The 24246-nt window shown below is 40.7% G+C and overlaps 1 protein-coding gene across 1 annotated transcript; it reads right to left on the reverse strand.

Annotated features, from left to right (window-relative positions):
* Positions 1-3029: 3029 nt before the first annotated feature.
* On the reverse strand, positions 3030-21607 carry PLA2G7 (phospholipase A2 group VII; the record flags this gene model as incomplete). The annotated part of the gene is made up of 11 exons (XM_079712337.1): positions 3030-3172; positions 3608-3756; positions 7000-7170; positions 8354-8445; positions 9586-9699; positions 10543-10669; positions 11225-11293; positions 13873-13966; positions 15525-15669; positions 16115-16236; positions 21499-21607. The coding sequence occupies 11 exons, from the start codon at positions 21605-21607 to the stop codon at positions 3030-3032; spliced, it is 1335 nt and encodes a 444-aa protein (XP_079568463.1).
* Between the last annotated feature and the right edge of the window lie 2639 nt (positions 21608-24246).

The raw sequence follows: 24246 nt of genomic DNA on the forward strand, positions 1-24246 counted from the left end.
CTGCGTCCATAAACGTGGCCAGTGAGTCAGGAGCTGCTCTTACACAAGTGCTACCTCGCCCAGACCAACAGAATATTTCAGAAAATTGAGGGCACGTAATCATAAGAAGTTGTCGTTTCCAAAAAGCTTGATATGTGTCAAAAACAAAACAGATCTCAGGCTGCCTGTGTAGTGTATTTATAGTGCTATTTCTGCGTATACGGAGCTGGGATCTTTCCTCTCCCTTTAAATGTGTTATCTTTCTAATCAGTTGGATTTATTTTGCTAAACAATTTGCTAACACATTACTCACACTGCAAAAAAAATATTTGGGTTTCTTCTGAATATAGTGTTTAAAATAGAAAATTATAGGTTTTTGACAAGCATATTATATGATGCTACTTGGGAGGATGGCTTTGTTAGCAGTAAGTCCTTCAAAATTTTTGTTTTCTTTCTGAAGCTTTGCCTTTCTGTCTAGTTTTGACTAATATTCTGTTTGAATTTAGAAGTATACTAATATGACACAAGATTTGAATAAAGTTTGTCCTTAAAAGTATAGTGGTGTCATTTCATTAAAGAGGAAATATCTGTGGTTCTGGAATATCTGTAGTCATGGAACGAACCACCATTCTTCAATTGGGGGAAACACAGTAATATTAAATGTTAGCTTTTATGTGTTAATCACTCAGTTCGTACTTTAAATGCATTTTCTCATTTAATCCTTGATTCTGAGGTGCATATTAATCCACATTTTATAGGTGAGACAATTGAAGATTTTTAGAGAAGATAAATAATTTGCCTAATGTCAAAGAGCTAGCAAATCTCGGAGGCTTGATCAAACCTAGACCCATCTAACTTCAAAGCCCAAGCTTTTAAAACATGGTTTTGCATAAGTGGTAGTATGCAAAGTATAGGTCCTAGCTTTAGGAAACAGATCTTAGCTATATGCCGCTTATTAGATATGTGACCTGGGTAGGTTATTATAACATTGTTGAGTCTTGACCTTCCTCATCTGTAAAATGGGGTTAATAAAACCTTTCTTTCAGTGGTTTTAAGATTAGAAATAATTTATGTAAAGTGCCAGAAAAGGAGTAGGCATTTGATAAATATTTCCTTCTTTCCCCCAAAAGATACTCAGTATGCACTATGGTAGGTTGTATTTTTTAAACTTTAACTCACTGGATCCTTTCAGCAGTTACTTTCTCCTTTCAGCATCAGCATGTGCCACCAACAAAGGATTTTAAAGAGGTGCTATTGAATGGGACATCAGTACAATTGGAATGGTTATCCATTTCTAAAATGAGTAAGGAGGTTTGCTACATGTGAATGGGGAAAAAGATGTATGTATATGAAACATTATGAGACCCTGAAGCCTGATGGGAATAGTGAGAATTAAGAACCTTAAGAGTTGGGTATCATTTCAATAAGTAAAAAGGAGAGGGTTCTGCATTAAACGTAATTGAGGTAGATGAGTATATTCCTTGTTCCTGGGATAATGATTAGATACATTTGGCTCATTCATGTAGGAGATATAGTTGTGAATTAATTACTGGGAGAAAAGATCAGAGAAGATGCATTAGGGTCGGATTATGGAAAGCCATCAGTTTCATGCTAAGCAGTTTAACTCTCTATTTAAATATGTTTAATCTGAACAGTTAGAGGAGAAATCATATTTCTCAAAATGAGTGTTTTTGCACATTAAAACATTAAGATAGGCTTGAGTGCCAAATCAGAAAACACAGTTACTTATTAACTGGGCAAAAGGAATAGGGATAGAATAGTTAATCAGGCTTGCTTACTAAGTACTGATTATCCTTGTTCACACAGGCTTTAATTAAACTTGATTATGGAGAATTCATAGGAACAAGACCATTCTTAGACCAAAATATACTTAACTGATAAGTAGCAGAAATGTTTATACCCCTTGGGAAACAAAACACGTTTTCCATGACTCCCAGAAACATAAGTGCACAAATCTTTCAGCTATCTTTTTTTTTTTTTTTTTCGGTACGCGGGCCTCTCACTGTTGTGGTCTCTCCCGTTGTGGAGCACAGGCTCTGGACGCACAGGTTCAGCGGCCATGGCTCACGGGACTACCCGCTCCGCGGCATGTGGGATCTTCCCGGACCGGGGCACGAACCCGTGTCCCTTGCATCGGCAGGCGGACTCTCAACCACTGTGCCACCAGGGAAACCCTCAGCTATCTTTTTACCTCCATTTATTGTGCTTTTCCCGTCCCACTACTACATATAAAATTTAAAAATTCATTAAATATCAATAAAACTAGTGGAAAATGAAGCAGTTAAAATTATGTCCTTATCTGTTGCAGCCTTCGGGTGAATCAGTGATTTAATGTGTGATGGCTGGAATCATGGGCCTGTCTCATGCACCTTTCTTTAGTAAATAGAGTGCCTCAGAGGTAAACCATTAAAGTAAATGCAAACAAATTACCAACTTGCTTTAATCTGCTGCCTTTGCTTTGTCACCAATATTCTTACCCCCATCCATTCCCCGTTTAGTCATTATGTTGAAATTTTGCAGTCGCACCCATCCCACGGTAAAGCAATGGCTTTATTATCCGCTTGGCCTGATTTCTCTTACCATGACCCAAGGTCAAAGGGAAGCGCTACCAAATCCCATGCAGAAGACCATGTTGCTAAAACTCAATTCTACTGCTTATAATAGAAAAAAAAAGAGGCAAGAAAATCTGTTTTTATTATGTTTTTAGGGAGTGTTAGGTCATTGTAACACATTTTCAATGGCATGATGCCTGTTTTAATATACTTGTCCATTAAAGTAATATAAAATCAGTTTTTTATTGTGACACTGAGAAAGGATCACTTTAATAAAACTAAAATTTAGGCTGGTATGATTTTTATATGTAGCAGTCTTTCCTTAAAGGAAAAAAAAATCTTAATCCAGGCTTCGATCACTATTGTGGTATAGCCTACATTTTCAAATATGAGTTATTTGAGAAAATACATTAAAATCATACATACACACACACACACTTTTAGACAGTTTTTAAACAAGACTTTTTAAAAGCTCTTTTAATCTGAATTCGGCTTTTCTATTCCTGTAGAGTTCTGCAGGGTGGCATGGTGGTTGGTTGTGTCAATGTTGGTTCCTGGAATAAGATTGTCATCTTCCCCTTCAATTAAAGAATCCCACTGATCAAAATCTTTCTGAAGTCCTGTAAAATACAAATGTCACTAAACACATTCAACTTTGGAAAGTGTTAAACAGTTCAGTGCCTCTAGGTGGCACCCTAGCCTCACAAGTGACCCACACTGCGTCACCATTATGGAGGCAAGGTGCTCTGTGTGAGCAGTGTGTCTGCAACATCTGAATGAGAGATGGGATTGAGGCACTATGTTGCCCGAATCCTCTGCATGGAAATTCGCCCCAGCCTTCACAGAAAGACTGTTAGCTCTAACAGGTAGGCTTGCTGCCTATGACGCATAGTATGCAAAGCAGCAAAATTAAATTGTTTTCAAATGGACTGACTGCAGTGTTCCATTGTAAACCAACTGGGAACAGTCAAAATGGGACTCATGCACAGTTAAGATAAACAGTTTTTTCCTGAGAATCATCTGGTTTATGTCAGGAAAGAAGATCCCTTTCTTACCTAAATGCTTTTGCAAGAATGCTAACGAAGCTTTGTTGCTAAGACTCATGGCTACATTTGAATCTATTTCTCCTTTCAGTGTGAATATGTAGCCAATTATTTTGCCAGTTGCAAAAGTGAAGTCAGCAAAATTCTGATGGACTGAACCCCTGAAAGAGAAAGGAGACATTTACAAATCACTTTGTTGGACAAAATTATTTCTGTAGTTAGGTGCAGGAAAGATGCTGGCCTGGTTGGCCTATTTACGAAAACCAAGGAAACAAAATTTGTAGATTTGATCTCTTTAGATGTACTTGAAGGTCACAAAGATGTTCATTTAGAGGTCCTAGAGTATATATCCTTCCTCCCCTCTAGATCAATAAGGCAAAGATTCCTGTCTTGCTTGGCATCTTGGTTTTAGAAGAGATGATTCCAGCTTTGTAGAGGACATGATTACTTTCAATTTGAGTAGGTGGAATGTTTTATATGTTGAGGGCCCCTGAACTCAGAGCCAGAATCCTGCCCCCTTACCACCACACTTAACTGGATATCTATTTGCTGTTGGGCAAAAACACTTTGCATTTAAGCCTTGGATTAAGTAGGTTAAAAGATAGACAACAGAATTTTGCCTTGTATTATTTAAACTGTAAGCACCTCATAAATATCCTTTATTGATGGACTTCAAATTCACCAACAGCCTAACATCAAATAGAATGGCCATTTTTTTTAACATCTTTATTGGAGTATAATTGCTTTACAATAGTGTGTTAGTTTCTGCTTTATAACAAAGTGAATCAGTTATACATATATCCCCATATCTCTTCCCTCTTGTGACTCCCTCCCTCCCACCCTCCTTATCCCACCCCTCTAGGTGGTCACAAAGCACCGAGCTGATCTCCCTGTGCTATGCGGCTGCTTCCCACTAGCTATCTATTTTACATTTGGTAGTATATATATGTCCATGCCACTCTCTCACTTTTTCCCAGCTTACCCTTCCCCCTCCCCATATCCTCAAGTCCATTCTCTAGTAGGTCTGCATCTTTATTCCGTCTTGCCCCTAGGTTCTTCATGACCTTTTTTTTTCTTTCTTAGATTCCATATATATGTGTTAGCATATGGTATTTGTTTTTCTCTTTCTGACTTACTTCACTCTGTATGACAGACTCTAGGTCCATCCACCTCACTACAAATAACACAATTTCGTTTCTTTTTATGGCTGAGTAATATTCCATTGTATATATGTGTGTGTATATATATATATACATATATATATATATATATGCCACATTTTCTTTATCCATTCATCTGTTGATGGGCACTTAGGTTGCTTCCATGACCCAGCCATTTTTTAGTGCACATTTTCTACTACTTCTGGGACATGTGACACTTGATTTTCTTGCATTTGTTTTTTCCCATGACATTGCATTTTCCCTCCTTTCCCGAACTACTCTGTTCATCACTGGCTCTTCCCCTAAATCCTCAAGATTCTATTAGACCAATTCTTTTCTCACTTTGTGGTCTCATCTCCTCCATAGATTTCATTAATAATATACAAATTCTATACTTTTCTAATTTGTGGCCAGACATCTTTACCCAAGGCTAAAACACACCTTTCCACTCCCACCCAATGCCACTTTTCCTCTTCACTTTGCTGCTTATAAGCAAACCACCATTCTTTTAGGTATCACTATGCAAAACCGAGGCCCAGACTCTGCTCACTCTTCCCCACATCCCAATCCAAACTTGAGAGTCAAAAGTACAAAGAAGGTAAATAGAGGCAGGGTCATGGCAGAGCTGAGAGCAGAACCCCGGATGCCACCAACAGTGGAGAGATGGCCTGAAGAGGAGGAGAGGGTTGGGGAGAAAGGGAGGAAGCCATCTGCAGGATGCGAGAAGCAGGAGAGAGTGGGGTTAGTGTACCCAAGGGAGGAGAAATAGGCGTAGTCAACAGGTGGGAGGGATGCAGAGAGAAAGGCTAAGGCTGCCAATAGGCGACTGAAACTTCTGTGTCCTCAGTGGGGCCATTTTCAGCTCACTGGTTCAGGAAGACAGACTGCAGAAGTCAGAGTAAATGGATGTAAGGACAGGGAATATTAAGTACAAGCTCTTCTTTCTAGCAGAGAAGGGAAGAAACAGAGAGAGTGGTAGCCAATAAGGAAGGTTGGGTGTTCTGTAATATTTCTGCTTTAGAATTAAATAGACTTGCAGATACCAGTAAGCTAAGTTGACATCCTTACCTTAAATATCTAGATTCGTCCTCACCATCTATCTAAAGTCTCTTGAGGGACTTCCCTGGTGGCGCAGTGGCTAAGAATCCACCTGCCAATGCAGGGGACAGGGGTTCAATCCCTGGTCCAGGAAGATCCCACATGCTGCGGAGCAACTAAGCCCGTGTGCCACAACTACTGAGCCTGTGCTCTAGGGCCCGCGAGCCACAACTACTTAGCCCGCGCGCCTAGAGCCCGTGCTCCACAACAAGAGAAGCCACCACAATGAGAAGCCCGTGCACGCACCGCAACGAAGAGTAGCCCCCGCTCACCACGACTAGAGAAAGCCCGCGTGCAGCAACAAAGACCCAACACAACCAAAAAAATAAAAATTAAATTAAATTAAATCTTAAAAATAAAAATAATAATAATAATAACGTCTCTTGATCCTTCAAGACCCAATTCTATCCCCATTTCTTCTAAGCAGCCTTTTCTGACCACCTTAATTGGAAGAGTCTTCCATTCTCTGTCCTGGGAGGGTTTACTGCCTTTACTGTGTGTGTTTCCTTCTTGCCACCTCTTCTGTTCCCTTCTAAGTAAATCAGGTTTCAGATAGAAGAGGAAGGAGCTCAGTCTTTGCTTTGTAACATCTCATTGTGAGTTCAAAACGCTATTGGGAGTTCTTTTTCACATCCACGATATAAGCAGGTTGCTGACCCTTAAAGGGACTCTATTATAGCTTTTGAGAATTTATAAATTCATCTACTTAGCAAACAGATAAACACACTGCAGTTCTCAACAGATGATCTTACTTTTTTTTCTAAAGAGTTCTTAGCCTAGCTTACTGATGGAATACTTCCCCCATCCCAGCCCTAAAAATGTATAGGCTTGCTCGTATATTTAGATAAAAGTAGCATGTATCCTGATGCAAATTTTAATTATCAGTACGTGCTGTATAGTATATTAACATAGTTAATAGTATATTAACATTAATAGTATATTAACACTACTCAAAAATTTGCATTTTAAAAAGAGTAAGTCTAAATGCACTTGGAAACTGAGACTATCTAATATTCTCCCTTATTCCAAGTCTAAACAACAAATTGAATAATTCTAGAGTAGCAACCAAATGATATCTGTTATTTGTTTATCCAAGTTTCAAGTTTCTGTTTCAGATGATGTAATAAGTCACTTACTGATACTTACCTGATTGTAATCATTTTTCTTTCTCTATCAGGTAAGTAGCATTTTTTCATTTTTATAATATTAGAAGGATATTGGAATCGTTCCGAGTTGATAAAAAAGAGGGGCTGAGGAATTCTGGAATATACTTCATCACCCACTGGAAACATCCATGCATCCAGGGCGATACCGCACCTGATCAAAGAAGTCTGGTTACACACTGGCCCAGAAACAGGAATTTCTAATAATGCAAGGATTCAGAGACACACAGCACACCAGATCACTTTGGGTTATCTCACTCAGCTGAAGAGGTATTATACTTCACTGTGGGAAAGGGATATGATTAGCTTTATAAGGTAGCAAACTTGTAATTATACAATCATTTTCTTTAGGAGGCATTTAAGAATTGCAACCTTTAGAAAGACATAATATTTAAAAATTTTTTATTCATTTTTTGTTATCTTTCAAGATAAATTTTAAAATATTACAAGTACTATAATTCTTCAAAATTGGGGGTTATCTGAAAAAATACAGCACATGCACTATTGCCCCTGTGTTTCTAGTCCTTCTGGGCACTGTCGTGTACTCATTATACCTCTTTCAGAGTAACAGTTAGACCCACTCCTTTTTATTTAGAGATGCTTCACCTGGAAGAGTGTCTGGGTGTTGAAGAAAAGCCTATGGAGTATATCATTTGAAAATGAAATGTAATTAATTTTCTTTTTAAAAGTAAGTTGTCCTATGTTTCTTAGCCTTTTGGACACTCTATTTTATGTGCTAAATGGAGGAAAGAAGAGAATCCCCTTATGTTGAAACAGATTTTAAGAAATGTGAGATGAAGTTTCACAAATGATCCTACCCTCTTTCTACATGGTTGGCTCTACATGATCTCATCAATCTGGGATAAAATGGTTCAAGAAAGAAAATATTTCTTCAGGTTAGAAGACTGGGGGCCTGACTTCCACCCACATAACTATGTAATTTTAGCCGACACTTCATCTTAAAGATAAAAAAATTAATTAAAAAATGCCCTACCTACTGGGGAAGTCTAGAAAATAGTATAAGATGACAATATTGTTATTACAATCATTATGTCACAGATAATACGTGTATATAAAGCTAAACTTCCAAATGAAAATAATAAGCCCTTGAGCAGATAAATAATAATGAGGAAAAATATTGAGAGACGGGAAGAGTTTTCAACAGCAAGAGAGTAGATGGTTTCTGTTTAGGAAAATTCAGATGGAGGACTTTATGGAGGCAAAAGAACAAACTTGTGAATTCCAAAGGGTCTCTTCCTCACTAAGAATTTGATAAATTCTATCTCACATGTGTTATCACTCCCCCCGCTTCCAAAAACTGAGACTCATTCTCTTACCTGAATCTCTGGTCTTCACTAAGACTCTGAATAACTGTGGCTCCACCAAAAGAATGTCCAATAACTGCTATTTTATCCCTATCGATAGAGTCCTATATGAAAAAGCATGATATAAATTCATCAGTATCTTGCAGGTTGTTCAGAGTATAGGCAGTGATCTTGTGAATTATAAACTTATTTTTTCACAGGCATGGTTAAGTACCTTGGTTTCTTAGAAAAGAAATATATATACACATACATACATTCACATGCCCCCACACACCCACATACACATATTTAAACATATACACATATATGTACATATACATACATGCTTACCTATATATACACAAAGACACACACATAGTTGTTGAACATTTCTAAGAGTTCAGAGGTAAACTTCATAGCCTTCCTCTTCACCCACACTTGAAACATCAACATCATTGCTGATTTCTCCCCCTTCCCCCTCCATGTTTATTAGTTTGTTCATTCCCTGAGTATTGATTGAGCACCTGCTCTGTGCCAGGCATTATAGTTCATTTTCCATGAGCTCCCAGTCTACTAGGGAAGGAGCTACAGATACACGATGCAGATGAAGTAGGGTCGTACCAAGGAGCACATATGATAGACAGCTAGCCCAGTCCAGGGTGGGCAGTGAGGCCCAAGAAAGCTTCATGGCCAAGGTAATACCTGACTTGAGTTGACGATTAAGCAGGACTGAGTCAGGAAGACGGGGTGTCAGACCAAGGGGACAACACGTCCAAAGGTATGGAGAGAGGAGAGTGGCTAAGCGAGGGACACAAACGCTTCACTGTGTCTGGAGGACATACCATCATCTTAGTGCCCTCTCCTTCCCTATACTCCACCCCCCTACACACACGTTTGAGTCTTCATTCACGTGGTCCACTCTGATATCCTTCTACCCACCCCAATATTTTGTCTAAAACTTTTCACCAGCGTTTCAAGATCAAACTCAAAAACATGCAGGAACTGCCCAAGAAATTACAACACTTCCACTGGTTGTATTAAGTTGAAACATATGAAATTGCCATTTTTGTAGATCGAAGCTGGCTGGTGGCAATTTCATAAGTAGTTCAACCTAATGTGTTCCTCACTGTTGGAATATTTTGCAGGTACTTTTTTTTTGCAGCCCTTTACCATATGGTATCTTGTATTGCAGCAGTAAGACAGACAAAAATGAGAGCAATAAAGAAGTCTAGGCCAGGGGAAAATGGCTTTTTTTTTTAGCTCACCTTCATCTGTTCCACGTCAAACTCTAAATCTAATACATTCTTCTCTGGTCTCCCGTGATCAATGTCCAGAATTAAATTGAGAGCTTGAGAACACTCCTTTGCTCGTTGCAGTACCTAATGTGATGATTGGAAGAAGGCAATGGCCAAGTAAAAAGTTGTAACACTTAAAGCTTGTGTAGAGGGGGCAGGTGGAAAAAATACGTGGTTGCTTATAAACGGGAAATGACTTTGAGATTAGTGATTAGAACACAACCTAGCATGATGACCCAGGCACCAGCTTTACAGGTAGTTATTGCTTGGTCCAAATCCTGACTCTGTTGCTTGCCCACTGTGTGACCTCAGATGATTTACCTAACCTCTCTGAACTTCCATTTATTGTATAATAATGCCTCAGTGAAATGTGGGTGGGATTAAATGCAATAACATATATAAAAAGCACCCACTATAAAGCCTGGCACAGAGGTGGAAGGCAATGTGCTTTATGTCACTTGATCTTCCTCAAAGCCCCATGTGAAAGATACTGTTAATATTCATTATTTCGTAACAGATAACACATGGAAGCAAAGCAAAAAGAATAAGTAACTTGTCCAAGATCACTCCACTGCGGAGTGATGGTGCCAGGATTCAAACATAGAAAGTTGCATTCTAAGACCTGGACTCTTAATGCTATTCTATACCACCTCTGTGAAAAGTAGTCTTTAGTTCTAATGCAAAAGGATTCTGAATATTCACTGTCATCTCCTAGGATTTTTATGCTGGTCTTTGTTTTTACTATGATCCAGATATTTCATTAAGGGAATTTGATTACTCAGAGAATCCTCTGACAGATCTTTTGGGGATGGGAAGTAAGGAGATCTAGGAGCACGGTCTGCCATATGTAAAATTAAATGAACAAATGTCATCATTTTGCCTATGCTTTTTGGTCACCATGCCACCTCTCTTCTTCTTGGAACATACCTGCTCATTTCGTAGAGGAAACTCCTCCTCCCCTCGTTTTGGGGTTCTAAGATAAAGCCAAGTCTGGTTTCCTATTTCTGCAGCAGACTGGTCCTTGAAATAGTAAGTCGCAGATGCAGAGCCATCTCTACAATACAAACAGAATCAATTACTTACGCTTTCTCTTTCTCTCCTTCATCTCACCTGTGTTCCTCATCCCCATCCGTGACTCTTTCTGACTCCCTTTCTTGCACTCTACATTTTTTTAAATCAAAGAAGCCCCCAAGGGAGTTCTAAGAAAAAGAGAAAAAGACATGGTTGCCTGTAAACAACCTATTCCATCTTCACAATTCTGGGAGGCTGCGGTGTTGAAAACTCTCTCCTGGAATCAAATCCCAGTGCTGTCACTTGCTAGCTGTGTGGTTTGGGGCAACTTACTTACCCTTCCTCAGCTTCATTCTCTGCCTCCTTGAAACAGTGGTAATGATAACCGTCTTAAAGGATTGTTATGAAGATTAAATGAGATGGCTGTGAACACGGCACTCAATAAACATTCTAGAAATTTTAGCTATTTTTTATATACTTGACAATCTAACTCAGTCTCCTTTTTTTGCTCATCATGTAACCATAGTTGACAATTCTATCAGCACTTTTCATAAATCTTTATGAAAGGTAGAGCTCAGCCACATACCAGGTGACGTACCTGTGTTCTATGGCAGCAACTATAAACCCGTGAGATGCCAGGTCAATACCAATAGCAGAATAAATTGTCCTTCAAAACAAAAAGAGGGAAGCATTCAACTACCAGTCATGATTACAAGGGGTTCACAAATAAACCTAGGAATATGGAGGTAATTATGCCCCTGTAGTAGTGCCCTGGGGTAAAGCAGAGAGCTGTGGTTCTCAAAAGGGGCTGATTTTACCGCTCAGGGGATATTTGACAATGTCTGGAGGGGTTTTCATTATCATGAGTAGGGGGAGGGTGTTAGTGGCATCTAGTGGATAGAGGGATGCTACTAAAACTATCCTATGATGCACAGGACTACATTCCACAAGAAATTGTCTAGTCCAAAGCATCAGTGGTACCAAGGCTGAGAAACACTGGTGCAGTGATTATAAATATTGCCTTTGAGAATTCTGTTTTTTTTTTTAACTTTTTATTTTATTTTGGAGTATAGTTGATTAACAATGTTGTGAGAGTTTCAGGTGTACAGCAAGGTGGTTCAGGTATACATATTCATGTATCTATTCTTTTTCAAATACTTTTCCTATTCAGGCTGTTATATAATATTGAGCAGAGTTCCCTGTGCTATACAGTAGATCCTTGTTGGTTATCCATTTTAAATAGAGCAGTGTGTACATGTCAATCCCAAACTGAGAGTTCTGGGTTTTAATCTTGTGTCTGCCACTTACCAGGTATATGACTTTAGGTAATTACATTACTACATTTCTGTCCTCATCTGTAAAATGGAGATAGATAATAAAGCCTTTGCTTTAGAATAGTGATAAGGTTTTGATAAGATAATACATAGTGCAGGAAGGCAGTACAGTGTGATGCTTAAGGGAACAGGACCTACACTCTGACCACTGCAGGTGATTGTATCCTGGATCCCTCACTTATTAGCTCTCTACCTTGGATAAGTCACTTCTTTTCTCTGCCTTAGTGCTTTATCTGTAGAAGGGTGATGTTATAAGGTTATGGTACCTGGTCGGGTTACTGTAAGGATTAAGTAAGTTACACAGTTTCAGTGCTTATAACCATGTCTGCAACAGGGGAAATACTGAACACACGTTAGCTGTTATGTAAATGACTGGACAGGGTGAGATGCTTAAAGAATCATGTGCTAATTAGCAACCACATTCAGAATCCCTTCCACATCTTTGCTCTGCACAATCTTTTCTCCTATCATGTATTCAATAGGAAATGGCCATAAGGAACAAAAAGGAGGTAGGCACCATGTCTTCTACTCCTGACAAAGCAGGACCAACTCAGGAAGGGAAAATCATCTAGTACAGGGATCAGCAAAACCTTTTCTGTAAAAAGCCAGAGAGTAATTGTTTCCAGCTCTGTGGGCCATACACTATTTGTCACAACTACTCAGCTCTGCTGTTGTAGCACAAAAGTGGCAGAGACAATGGGGAAAATGAATGAGTGTGGCTGAGTTGCAATAAAACCTTATTTACAGAAGCAAGCAGCAGGCTGGAGCTGGCCCTCAGATTATGAGATGCCAACCACTGGTCTAGAACGAATCAAATAACTAGCTGGACTATGATAATTTCTTTTTTTTTTTTGCAGTCCGCGGGCCTCTCACTGTTGTGGCCTCTCCTGTTGCGGAGCACAGGCTCCGGACGCGCAGGCTCAGCGGCCATGGCTCACGGGCCCAGCCGCTCCGCGGCATGTGGGATCTTCCCGGACCGGGGCACGAACCCGTGTCCCCTGCATCGGCAGGTGGACTCTCAACCACTGCGCCACCAGGGAAGCCCTACGATAATTTCTTATTGCAGATGCTACACAATTTCTTACCAGCTAAAAGCCACCCTTCTAAAAGTCTTATAATCCTCTGAGGGGGAAGACGGGGAGGCAGTTGAGAAGATGTAGGAAGAAAGTGGAGGGCGTCCGGTGGCCATGAAAATGTGTCACTCGTCATGGCACAGAGATCCCAGTTGACTAAAGACCCCTCCCAGCTCCTACCCCTGTGGATCCGAGTGAAAGCGAGGCTTCCTGTGGGTTGGTCCCAGCGACTGGACATGGTGTGGGTTTAATGCAGGTCCTTTCCTGTGAGGTGCAGAGCTCCTCTGCAGAGCAGTTCTTGGTCAAGCACTCCCTCCATCGGCCTGCCCCAATCTTTCTTAGAATTGTGCTGCAGTCTCGAGATGCTCCATGTCCCGTTCTTCTGTCTCCCATCTCCTTCCCACGTGTCCAGCCTGCATCATGATCTGAAAGTTCTCCCCATCTTTTCTGCTCCTGCTCCTTCCCTTCTATCCTTCATGGGCATTTTGTAATACATGTCTTTCACCGCTAATCTAGTCACAGTGGCTGTTTCTCAGAGGACCTGAACTAATACAATGAATGATTTTGAGAGTGTAAATACTATAATATAGAAGGACAACAACCCAAAATGCGACAGCCTGTCTCCTCTGTTGTGAAGCTGGTCTCCATGGGCTGGAGGCAGGAAAAAAACAGGGCTATAGGACCGATCAACAGATCCCAGCTAATTCCTGAGGACCGCTAAGACCTCCAGGACAGGGGACAGCCTGACACTCCAAAGTCTGCTGTCCCTCTTCTGGGGAAAAACTGCATTCAGTCATTTGTCCCTAGAGGCTAAAGTCGTTCAACCTCTGAAACTTTACCTGAATGCTCCAAGACCATGAGAAAAAATAATTAGTGGATATTTTTCCCCAGTCCTCAGAGGGGAATTCCAGGCTGCAGGAGTTGTCATTGAACCTAGACAGCAGTGGGAGACTGTAATTAGTGTTTTTTCTGACTTGAGTGTTGCTAGTTATTTAACATATCTCCTTAGTATAAAATTCTGATCCATGGAATTTATGTTTTTATGCATTAATAGTAAATTCATTAAAAAAGTCTCCTACTATATACCACCAACCAAGGGCCTGAACTATGTGTTTTTCCTAGGACCATAGGATCATTAACTATCAGTTCTCACTGTCAGCTCTGAACTTGAGGTGAGACATTTTCCTACTTAGAGGTGTATTCAGGAAGGCTGTTCCTTATCATTAATTCCAGCTTTGGGCAAAACTTCAGAGGGAATGTTCTGAAACTAAACTACCAGTAAACCTCAGGAATATTACACTGAGATCCAGAATCTTCAGATCAGAGAATCATCTCATTCTAACTTGATCAAAATCAAGAGAAAGCTGGAGAGACCTTTGACTGCATGCTTAGATGTAGCTTTGGATGAAGCTCTGCCACTTACTAGCTACTGACCTTGGGCAAGTCAAGAGAACTCTCTGAGCCTCAGACTCCTATAAAATGAGGGAAATGATATCTATCTCATGGGGGTTTTGTCAGAGTCATATTTAAGGAGGAAAATGTAAAGCACACCTATCCAGTCACATAGTAAAGGGCTCAAAAAATGGAAGATGTTTTCTCTTCTTCCTTCACTTCACTTGTTATTGTCATCATTATCATCAATTATTTGTGTTTCACTTTCTCATCAATACAATAGAGATGTGATCATGAAGACTGAATGTGATGATTGCTATGGAAGTGACTTATAAGTTATTCAGCATCATAAAGATGCGTAGTGATAATATTTTCATCATTTCTCTTATAAATTGATTCTTAAGAGAACTCCAACGAGATGTTTAAAATGAATGCCAAAAGTTGTAGGTATTTTTGAGGGCGAAATTTGAAGACATGGTTAACATCAGCCCAGCAGTAGTGTCTGGTCAAACAGATAAGGAAGGACAACTCAATATTAGTGAAATATAGACATATTAAGTGATGAATGCACATCAGATTGTCTTAGTGAGAGAGGCTGGCCACTTGGGGGTTGGTGATGGGAATGAGAGTAGTTTCCTCATTTATGACATTTAAGAAATTAGCTTTCACTCCTTTGTTTAGGATCTGGAGAGTTATGGAGGCTTCTATTTTCTTTCTCTCTTTGCCCAACTGTAGAAAGCACTTTAGCACAGAGCATAGAAGGTAGTAGTCACATCAGCCCAGCTGCTATTCTCACCACATGATTGCCTCCAAGAATATGTAAGAAGCAAAAATCAGGCCAGCCATAGTGAGATGTTAGAGCCAGCCTGAAAGTCTGATATGTTCACTCCCTCCATGCACCCTATCATATTCAGAATAGACAAAACGAGAATCCTTGATTCTCTGATAGTTACCTGGCCTTTTAAGAAATACTTTGTCATCTTAGGAGATGTCTGGACTGGAGACAATCTACTTTGGTCTTTAACTGCCTGAAACTCCTGCTATTTTCAAGCTTTTCTTATATTCTAGAGCCTAAAAGCAGAATCAACACAAATCTTACCAAAGAATAAGCTCAAAATTTTGCCCATAAGCCAGTGTGTTCCAAGAAATTTACTAAGACCAAAAAAATATTCTTTGTTTGGGATCCAAAGGGTGTCACAGTGATCATCGTCTTGGGATGGATAATACAAACGCAAGAAGGTGCCCTGTAGAGGAAAGAAGTTAATGTACTTTTAGTCAAGTTGCTTCTTAAACATGTTCTAACAGCTATTTTGCATATTTAATTAGTGGGGACCCAAATACTTCTATTGTGCACAAGAGGTCCAGAGAGCTTTTTAAGTTGCCATGGTGATTGAATGCAGTCAAAGGGAAGAGAAATAGAACAACAGTATGCTTTTTGAGTGAAAAGAAAGTATGAGCAGCCTGGTTTCATCCATCAAAGAAGGGAAAAAAAAGAGTTTATAGTTAATCTGATGAGAGCAACGAATTGAGGAATGAATTAAACAGCCAAAGGCTTCCCAGGAAACCATACAAATGGCAAAATGAGTCTTTCTCAGGTGAGGGCAAGGTCAGGTTTCAAAACCTTCTCATGGGCCATAGCCACAGTCAATATTAGAATATAAGGATAAGTGGTATTAATCAAATCACTACCTTATTCGTGTAATCAAACATCAAGTCTGTACAACCGACGGAATAAGATCCATTTCCTCTGGGGATTTTAGTTTGGCCAAACCTTGCAGCAGCCATCAGAGCTTGTAGTTTATTGACCCACGCTGGAAAACAGGTCAATATTATTTCACTTGTCAGCCATTACACCCCAGACTTTATTACACAAAGAAACTCCAAGAGAATCAAGTGACTACCCAAAGTTTCCTGCCTCCATTTCTTTACTAATTAGTAAAATACACAAATAATTATTGAGCACCTGCTGTATGCGAAGTACTGTGTGGGGAAAAAGGTGGCGGTCAACATAGCCCTTTTCCTAAGATGCTGAGGATCAGCTCCTAATCCTTCCAGACTTGCCCTTACCTTCTACTCCTATCCAGAACATATTAGAGACCACTTCCCAAATCTGCTTTTCCTAAACACGAACTTTATCGACCTTTCAGATTTGGGCTCACGACTTCCCACTGGAAGCCTTCCTATTGGAACAGCAAAGCCTATGGTCCAGAATGAAACTAAATGACCATCTCCCAACTCCCCCTCTTCATCTTCCAACCACACAGCATGCAACTCCAGAATTCCCTAGTTTGGGGATCCCAAGCCATAAACCTGGGAATCATGCTACTCTCCTAACCCTTTCTCCTCTATCCCCTACATCCAACCAAGTTCCAATCTCTAGCATTTGTTTTTAGTGCAGGATTCTCTCTCCAATGTATCCTTATCCCGCTAGCTCAACTGTCCCAGTTACACCTTAACTGTTCTTGACCGGACAGTCGCCGTCTCTCCCAAGTGTCCTGTTCACCTTGGATCCTGACTCCTTCAACTGCATCTTTCACACAACTCCTGGAGTGATTTAAAGCATGAATCTCACCAGGCAATTCTTCGAATCCTTCAATGCTTTCCTATCATCACCAGGTATTTTTTCTTGAAGGAGGAATGTACTGGAATCTTTCTGGAAGGCAGTTTGTAGGTTATATTTAAATCTACGCATGGCTTCCAGTGTGGCATGGCTTATCTTTCCAGTGTTTGAAACTCGTAGAGATTCACAGGTACACAAGTTAAATCCCAAGTTCCCGGGCACTGTAAGAAAGACCCTCCATGATCTGGAGGTCCACTGCCTCCTCCTCTTCTTCTGCTTTTTCCCTTGTTATCTCCCTCCCTGTGCTCCAGCACTGCTGAGTGACACACTGGGCTGTTCCATGCGTCTACACCTTAGTAAATGCTGTTCCCTGCGCTTGAAACCCCCATGGCAAACTCCTATTCAACCTTTAACATCTTGATCAGATGTCAGGTCTTCTCTGAAGCCTTCCTTGACCACCACCCCAGACTTAATCGTTTCATCCTCAGTATCAAATCAATTCCCTGTATATATTTTTATCTTTCTTCCTATCATATTAGGTTAAAATTATGTGTCTGCACCCTCTCTCTCCTAAGGCTATTTTGTAAGAGCTGCATCCATGTTTTTGTATCCCCACATCTTTAACACAATGTCTAGCACATAAGCAGTGCTCAAAAAATATCTGTGAAAATGACTTAAACTAAGCTTTTCACTGTCACTGGGTCTCTTTTGTTTCTGCTAAATGCTTTATGGCACATATATATATATATATTTTTTTTTTAATTAATTAATTAATTTTTTGGCTGCATTGGGTCTTCATTGCTGCCCGCGGGCTTTCTCTAGCTGCGGCGAGCGGGGGTTACTCTTTGTTGCAGTGCGCGGGCTTCTCATTGCAGTCGCTTCTCTTGTTGCAGAGCACGGGCTTTAGGTGCACAGGCTTCAGCGGTTGTGGCACGCAGGCTCAGTAGTTGTGGTGCACAGGCTTAGTTGCTCCACGGCATGTGGGATCTTCCCGGACCAGGGCTCGAACCCGTGTCCCCTGCATTGGCAAGTGGACTCTTAACCACTGCGCCACAAGGGAAGGCCCATGGCCTCTATTCTTTCACCCACCCACTCTTGAAACATTTTCTCTCTCTGGTGCCAAAACCCTTTAACACACCTGCAGTTTCACCTGTTCCCCTTTCTAACCCCCAATAAAGTCCACATGTAATTTCAGGATGGTGAGTCCATATATCAGTGTATCTAGATTCAGTTTTCTAAATTCAGCTTGCCTGCTCCTTTCCTTCTGTTGGACTGTGAGAGGTGATTGCTTTGTTAGACAGATTCCTTTGTGCTTCCTATCATAGTCTGCTTCTGCCATGTAGACACTTGGAACTATGTTAGGTATGGTGCCTGATACCATAGGGTATCTCTCAGAAAGGCTTGGGGTCATGAGAAGAAGCGCATTGACATTCTCCATGTTAGTGTGTGAAGCACCTGCCAGCGATGAGTCTTCCAACGCATGAGGCCTTGCTACTCAAAGTTGGTCCATGGACCAACATCATTAGCATCATGTGGAAGCTTGGAGATGAGGCTCTTAGGCCTCACCCCAATTCTACTGAATCTGAAAAGATGTGCCTATTAAAGTGTAAGGAAGCACTAGGCTAAGATACCAGGCTACCTGGCCTGACACACGGTCAGCAATTCATGGTCAAAGGGCAGGAGGTAGTTCTGAGGAAGGCAGTGGTCGAGATGAACGGACACTGGTGTTGGAACCAGGTGACCCTATTTTGGATTCCAGCTGTATATCTTACAAGCTATGATGCTCTGCCCTAGAAAATTTATTCCCCTCTCTGATCCTCATTTGTAAAGTGGAGATAAAATCACTTGGCCAACTCTCAGGACAGCTGTAAGGATAAAGTGATCATCTAAGTCAAGTAGCTTGCCCAGATCGCAGCCCAGAAGAGGCAGACAACTGATGTTATTTGCCACTTCCCCTAGAGTTAGCTAACTCTGGTTACCCAAATTCAAACCTGAGGAGGAGTTTTGGCAGATCTACACTAGATCATACCATTTTTCTCTGGGTAGCTTCGAAATCCAAGGTGTTTCCTCAGAAACATTACTTTAAAAAGCTTTGCCTGTAAGGCTAACATTTTAGGGTCTATTTAGAATTACAAAAGCCTTTATCTCTCCTATTTAAGACTGTCTGCTGAGCGGTCCTTCATGATGTAATAGGGAGACGTCAAGTCCAGAGGACAGTAGGGTAGGCTACTGTCACCAAACAACACCAAACAACAAGGTTTTTTAGGTTCACCAACCAACAAGGTCCTACTGTACAGCACAGGGAGCTATATTCAATATCCTGTGATAAACCATAATGAAAAAGAATATGAAAAAGAATATATATATATATGTATATGTATAACTGAGTCACTTTACTGTACAGCAGAAATTAAACACAACATTGTAAATAAACTATACTTCAGTAAAATAAACAAGAAAGAAAGAAAGAAAGAAAGAAAGAAAGAAAGAAAGAAAGAAAAAGAAAGAAAGAAAGAAAGAAAAGAAAGAAAGAAAGAAAGAAAGAAAGAAAGAAAGAAAGAAAGAAAGAAAAAGAAAGAAAGAAAAGGTTAACCAGCCTGTAGCTAATCTGGTTATGGTCCTAGATTTCCCATTCTGTAACCAACTATCAGCACTCATCACGAAGGAAGAGGCAGGGAAGAGACTTGCCAGGTTGAATAGCCACTCTGTAGATGATACAGTTTTGTGGTTCAGAACTTACAAATGTCACCTCCTATTTTTCTTCAACTGTATTTTAATAGAAGCATTAGAACCTATGGTATGCTGTTAATCTTATTATACGTTTTTGGTGATGTTCATTTATCAAATAGTCCTGATGTTCATTCCTGGGGTTGGAGATGGAATGTACACGTGCTAGGAAAATGACATTGTCTTATATGGCTTTATGTCCTCCATTAGCAAATGGGATATCTCTAGCCATGTTTACAAACTTTTTGGCTGCATGATCATATTTTCTATGTATTCATTTATTAAGAATGATACAAATAATCATCTATTAATTTCATCTTTTATTGAATAAACTATTTCTAATAATTTAAAAAATATTTATGCATTCATTTTTGAGTATTTCAAATGAATGGGGCATTGGGCTCCAGGCTGGGATGACAAAGATGAGTCAAGCAGTGTCCTCAAGTTTCTGACTGTCCAGTAACCGCTTTCCAGTGATTTTCAGACATGAGGGAATAGAGAACATGTTTTGAAATTCCCACTCTGTACCAATAAAAAGCACATGATGTAAATGTCTCTTAGGGAAGAATTTGCTCGTCATGTAAGATGTTACCTGTTTTCAATGTACAGATAAGGTAATGGGAGAATTAATTTAACCTTGAGAATTAATTTAACCTCCTTGAGCTTGACTACAAACCCTCTGTCTTAGTCACCAGTGTATTACGCACCCCTCAGTTCTCTGATAAGTATTGATGCATGAATGGACCTGTGAGATATGATGCGATTTCCTATGCAAACATAGATAGAATATCTAGTCCCTTTTCTGTTGTTGTGATCATTTCCCCAACTATGAAGTAGGGCCAGGTTTGTAAGGCACTGGTCATGAAAGATCTTTGGTAAATATCACAGTAAGGAGTCACCCATCAAGACTGCACAACTAGATCCAGGGCTACCATATCTCCCCAGGTGCATGGGTCTGTGGGTACAGACAGTATGGCACCTTGCAGAGGCCACTGATGCTGCTCACCTGAGGAGACTAGATAGAGAAGTTCATGCATCCCAACCCTCTGGGATTAGCAGGAATTCACAAAGCTCCAGAAGGAATCGCTTTTCAATCAAGGTTATTCTAGGTGACAGTAGATGTCCCTGTCTAGAGATGGCTGTCCCATTCTGGCCGCCACTCCTGGGCTTGACTAAGCCTCCCCCTCTTCTCCTTCCCTCCACTCTGCAAAGTCAGAAAGAACAAGGGATGCACATCCATTCTCATCTGGAGCTCCAAGTGCCTACTGGTCCCTGCTTCTGCCTGTCATTAGATGGAACAGATTGTCCCCCTCTGGATCCCAAACTCTAAATTGCCATCTTCTCACACACTCCACCATCAACCAGGACTACGCCTGTTGATCAAGACACATGCCTCTTCTTCACCTTCGTGGGGGCAGGTTTGGGGTTGCCTCTGAAGGCACTGCAGGGGAAGTGTGCTACTGCACTGAGAGCGCATGGGTCAGGGCAATGAGGTATAGAAGGGGTGGTGTGGACCTTCTCTACGGTGAGTGCGTGCTGAGTTTCCAGCTTGTCTGAAAAGGCCTCATCCTAGGCTGTCCTGCAGTCCTGATGTTGAAGAAGAAGGCACTTCTCTAGTTGCATTAAGAAGAGGAAAGAGTGAGGCGCCCCCCCGCCTCCCGGGAGAATTGAGGATCTCGTCTTCATCAGAATCTTCTTAGAAGTCCACACGTGCAACTTCCCTGGGACCACTTCGAGTCTGCCAACAGGTCAGTAGCTCAAGCCCTCGAACAAATATACCTCTTACCTGATGATTCAATATAGGCAACAGGATTTAGGTCTTGCCAGTAAAAAGGATGAACCAGCGTGAGGCAGGTGCAGAGGCAGAAAAGCGCACGCAGTTTGGGCGGCAACATCTTGGAAGCTGAGCAGCCGTTTCAGCTTAACCTTCTTCAAGGCAGATGATTAAAAGGAAAAAAAAAGACATGCAATAACGAGGACTTAACTAGGCTAACCTATCAGGGAGATTAAGGGACTGGTAACATGATTCCGTGTGTTATAAAGGGAGAAGACATTTGGAAAAAAACAGCACATGCATTTTCTAGAATGGATTTTTGGGGCACTAGGGTGTCAGAGTTCTTGGTCATGCTGGATTGCAGAGCTCAGACATAATATTTTTAGGTTATAATATTAGGTTTTCGGCCACAAGTTCCCTAACTTTGTAGCAGTCTAGTTTGGTTAGAAAGGAGAGCATCAAACTATAATAATTTTATCACATATCATCATCATAATAATATCCAAGGGCATGTCTAGCACATAGTAAACCCTCAATATGTTTTGGCTAATGTTTCCATCATATTTGTAAAATAATCATGTCGCAGCAGCTGGGTTTGTTTTTGGTGCTGATGATGTTATATTTTGGGGGATTTCTATAACCCTGCTACGACTGAGAGCCTCCCAAAGGCAGGGGGCAGATCTTACTTGCTGTCCCAAGTGCCTAACAGGGGTCCTGGCATGCAGCTTGTGTGGGATAAATGTCGGTAGAACTGATGAATAAAACTGGACTTGTGATAATAATAAATTATATTACAGGGAGGCTCTTCGTTAACATCTTATCAGCAAAAACTCTCTTGTATTTGTGAATCACTTTTCCCCTTGAAAATTTCTCCCCTCAACTTTTTGGGGTGATGGAAATGGTCCAAGCCATCACCATCTCTCTCTTGAATTTTGCAATAACCTCTCACTGGTCCGCCCGAACCCTATGGTCAATTCGCAATACAGCAGCCAGAGTGATCATGCCATTCCTCTTGCTCAAAGCCCCCAAATGGCTTCATATGACACAGAGCAGAAGCCATAGACCTTAAAGTAACATATAAGGCTCTACAGCCTGTACTCAACAGACTCCTGGTCCGACATCCCAGCCTTTCCTGCACACTCACCCACATACTCACTGCAACTACACATCTTCCTTGCCATCCAGCAAACATTTCAGGCCCCCGCCTTGTCCCACCTTGGGATCTGTACCTGTGTTCCTCTTCCAGGAAGGCTCTTTGCCCTGATACCCAAATAACCAGCTCCCTCACTCCTAGGTTTTTGCTTCCATGTTACCTTCTCAGTGAGGCTTTCCCTGACCAGTTTAAAATTACAATCTACCCCCCAACATGTACACCAATACTTCCCCTGTTTCCCCCATCTGCTTTATTTTTCTCCATAATATTATCACCAATGAAGATCCTCTGGATTACTTGTTAATTGTTTATCTTCTTCTTCCAGAAAGTCAGTTCTGTGAGTGTAGGGAATTGGGGTTGGGGTTTTTTTTGTTTGTTTTTTTTCCCTGCTGTATTCCCAGGACCTACAACAGTGCCTGGCACATAGTAGGCACCAATAAATGCCTGCTGCATGGATAAATTCTGAATCCTGGTAGTTTCTAATACATCGATTACTCACATAAACTGAGCCATGTTTAATGATCCATGTGGGTGTTTGTCCCATTGATACGAATGGGGTACTAACTAGCTGGCATGGTTATTCTGCAGGAAGATGTAGATCCTTGGCACAGAAATTAGTGTTCCTGAGTAGCTATGTGCTCCCCTGAATTTCCTGGCCTCCCTGGTAGCTAGACGGGACTGATTTCCGATAAATGGGAATTTGAATGGAAGTGGCTTAGGACATTTATGAGTCGGTATGTCTCTCCATTCCTTCCTTTCCTTCATTCAGCAAACTTAGAAGCCACATGTGTGTCTCCAGACGGAGGAAGTCTGGATCCCTCATCGCTGAACAGAAAAGAGCCTCTGCCAGTTTATATGGCCTTTTATGAACAAGAAATAAACGTTTGTTGTGTTAACCCATTGAAATCTCCAGGTTAAGTTGTTTTCCATTATGACAGTGCAACAGGGCCGATTCTGAGTAACATCAGATCTGCGGTCATTCAGTCAATGGGTACTTACTAAGCAAATGCTACACACCCTCTGCTATGTCAACAACTGTGGTAAGTACCGGAGAATTTGACATAATCCCTGCTCTAAAAGAGTTTACAATAAGGGTTCAGAAACAAGACTCACACCTATAATACAGGAAGAAAGCAAATGACAGGGACATTTCCAAATTCTCAGATGATATGGTACAAATTCTCAGGGCAACAGGAATTCGGAGAGAAAGATTTCAGAGGAGACAGGGCTATACAAAGGTCAGCTTTTACCACACAGGCTAAAAATCCAGATAGGTAGCTGGGAAAACTGTCACTGGAGCTCTAAGCTTCTTGGTTATTTGTAGAGTGAGTCTGGCATTTCCTTATTCCATATCTTTTTTTAGGGGGGTGGGGGGAATCAGAAAAAGCACGTACAGTTTAACTCCTTAGATTATTTATAATATGGGTTGACTTCATTTTATCTTATTTCACTATTATTTTCAATTTTATTATAACGTTAATACATGATTTCAAAATTCAACCATGACAATAAAGTAAATTAAAAAATGGAGCTGTCTCTGCACTAATAATCCCTTGTCAACAGATGTTTTTCCAGATGCATTTCCATGTGTAAATACATGTACACAT

Source organism: Hyperoodon ampullatus (genome assembly GCF_949752795.1).
Source record: "Hyperoodon ampullatus genome assembly, chromosome: 10".
NCBI classification, from domain to species: Eukaryota; Metazoa; Chordata; class Mammalia; order Artiodactyla; family Ziphiidae; genus Hyperoodon; species Hyperoodon ampullatus.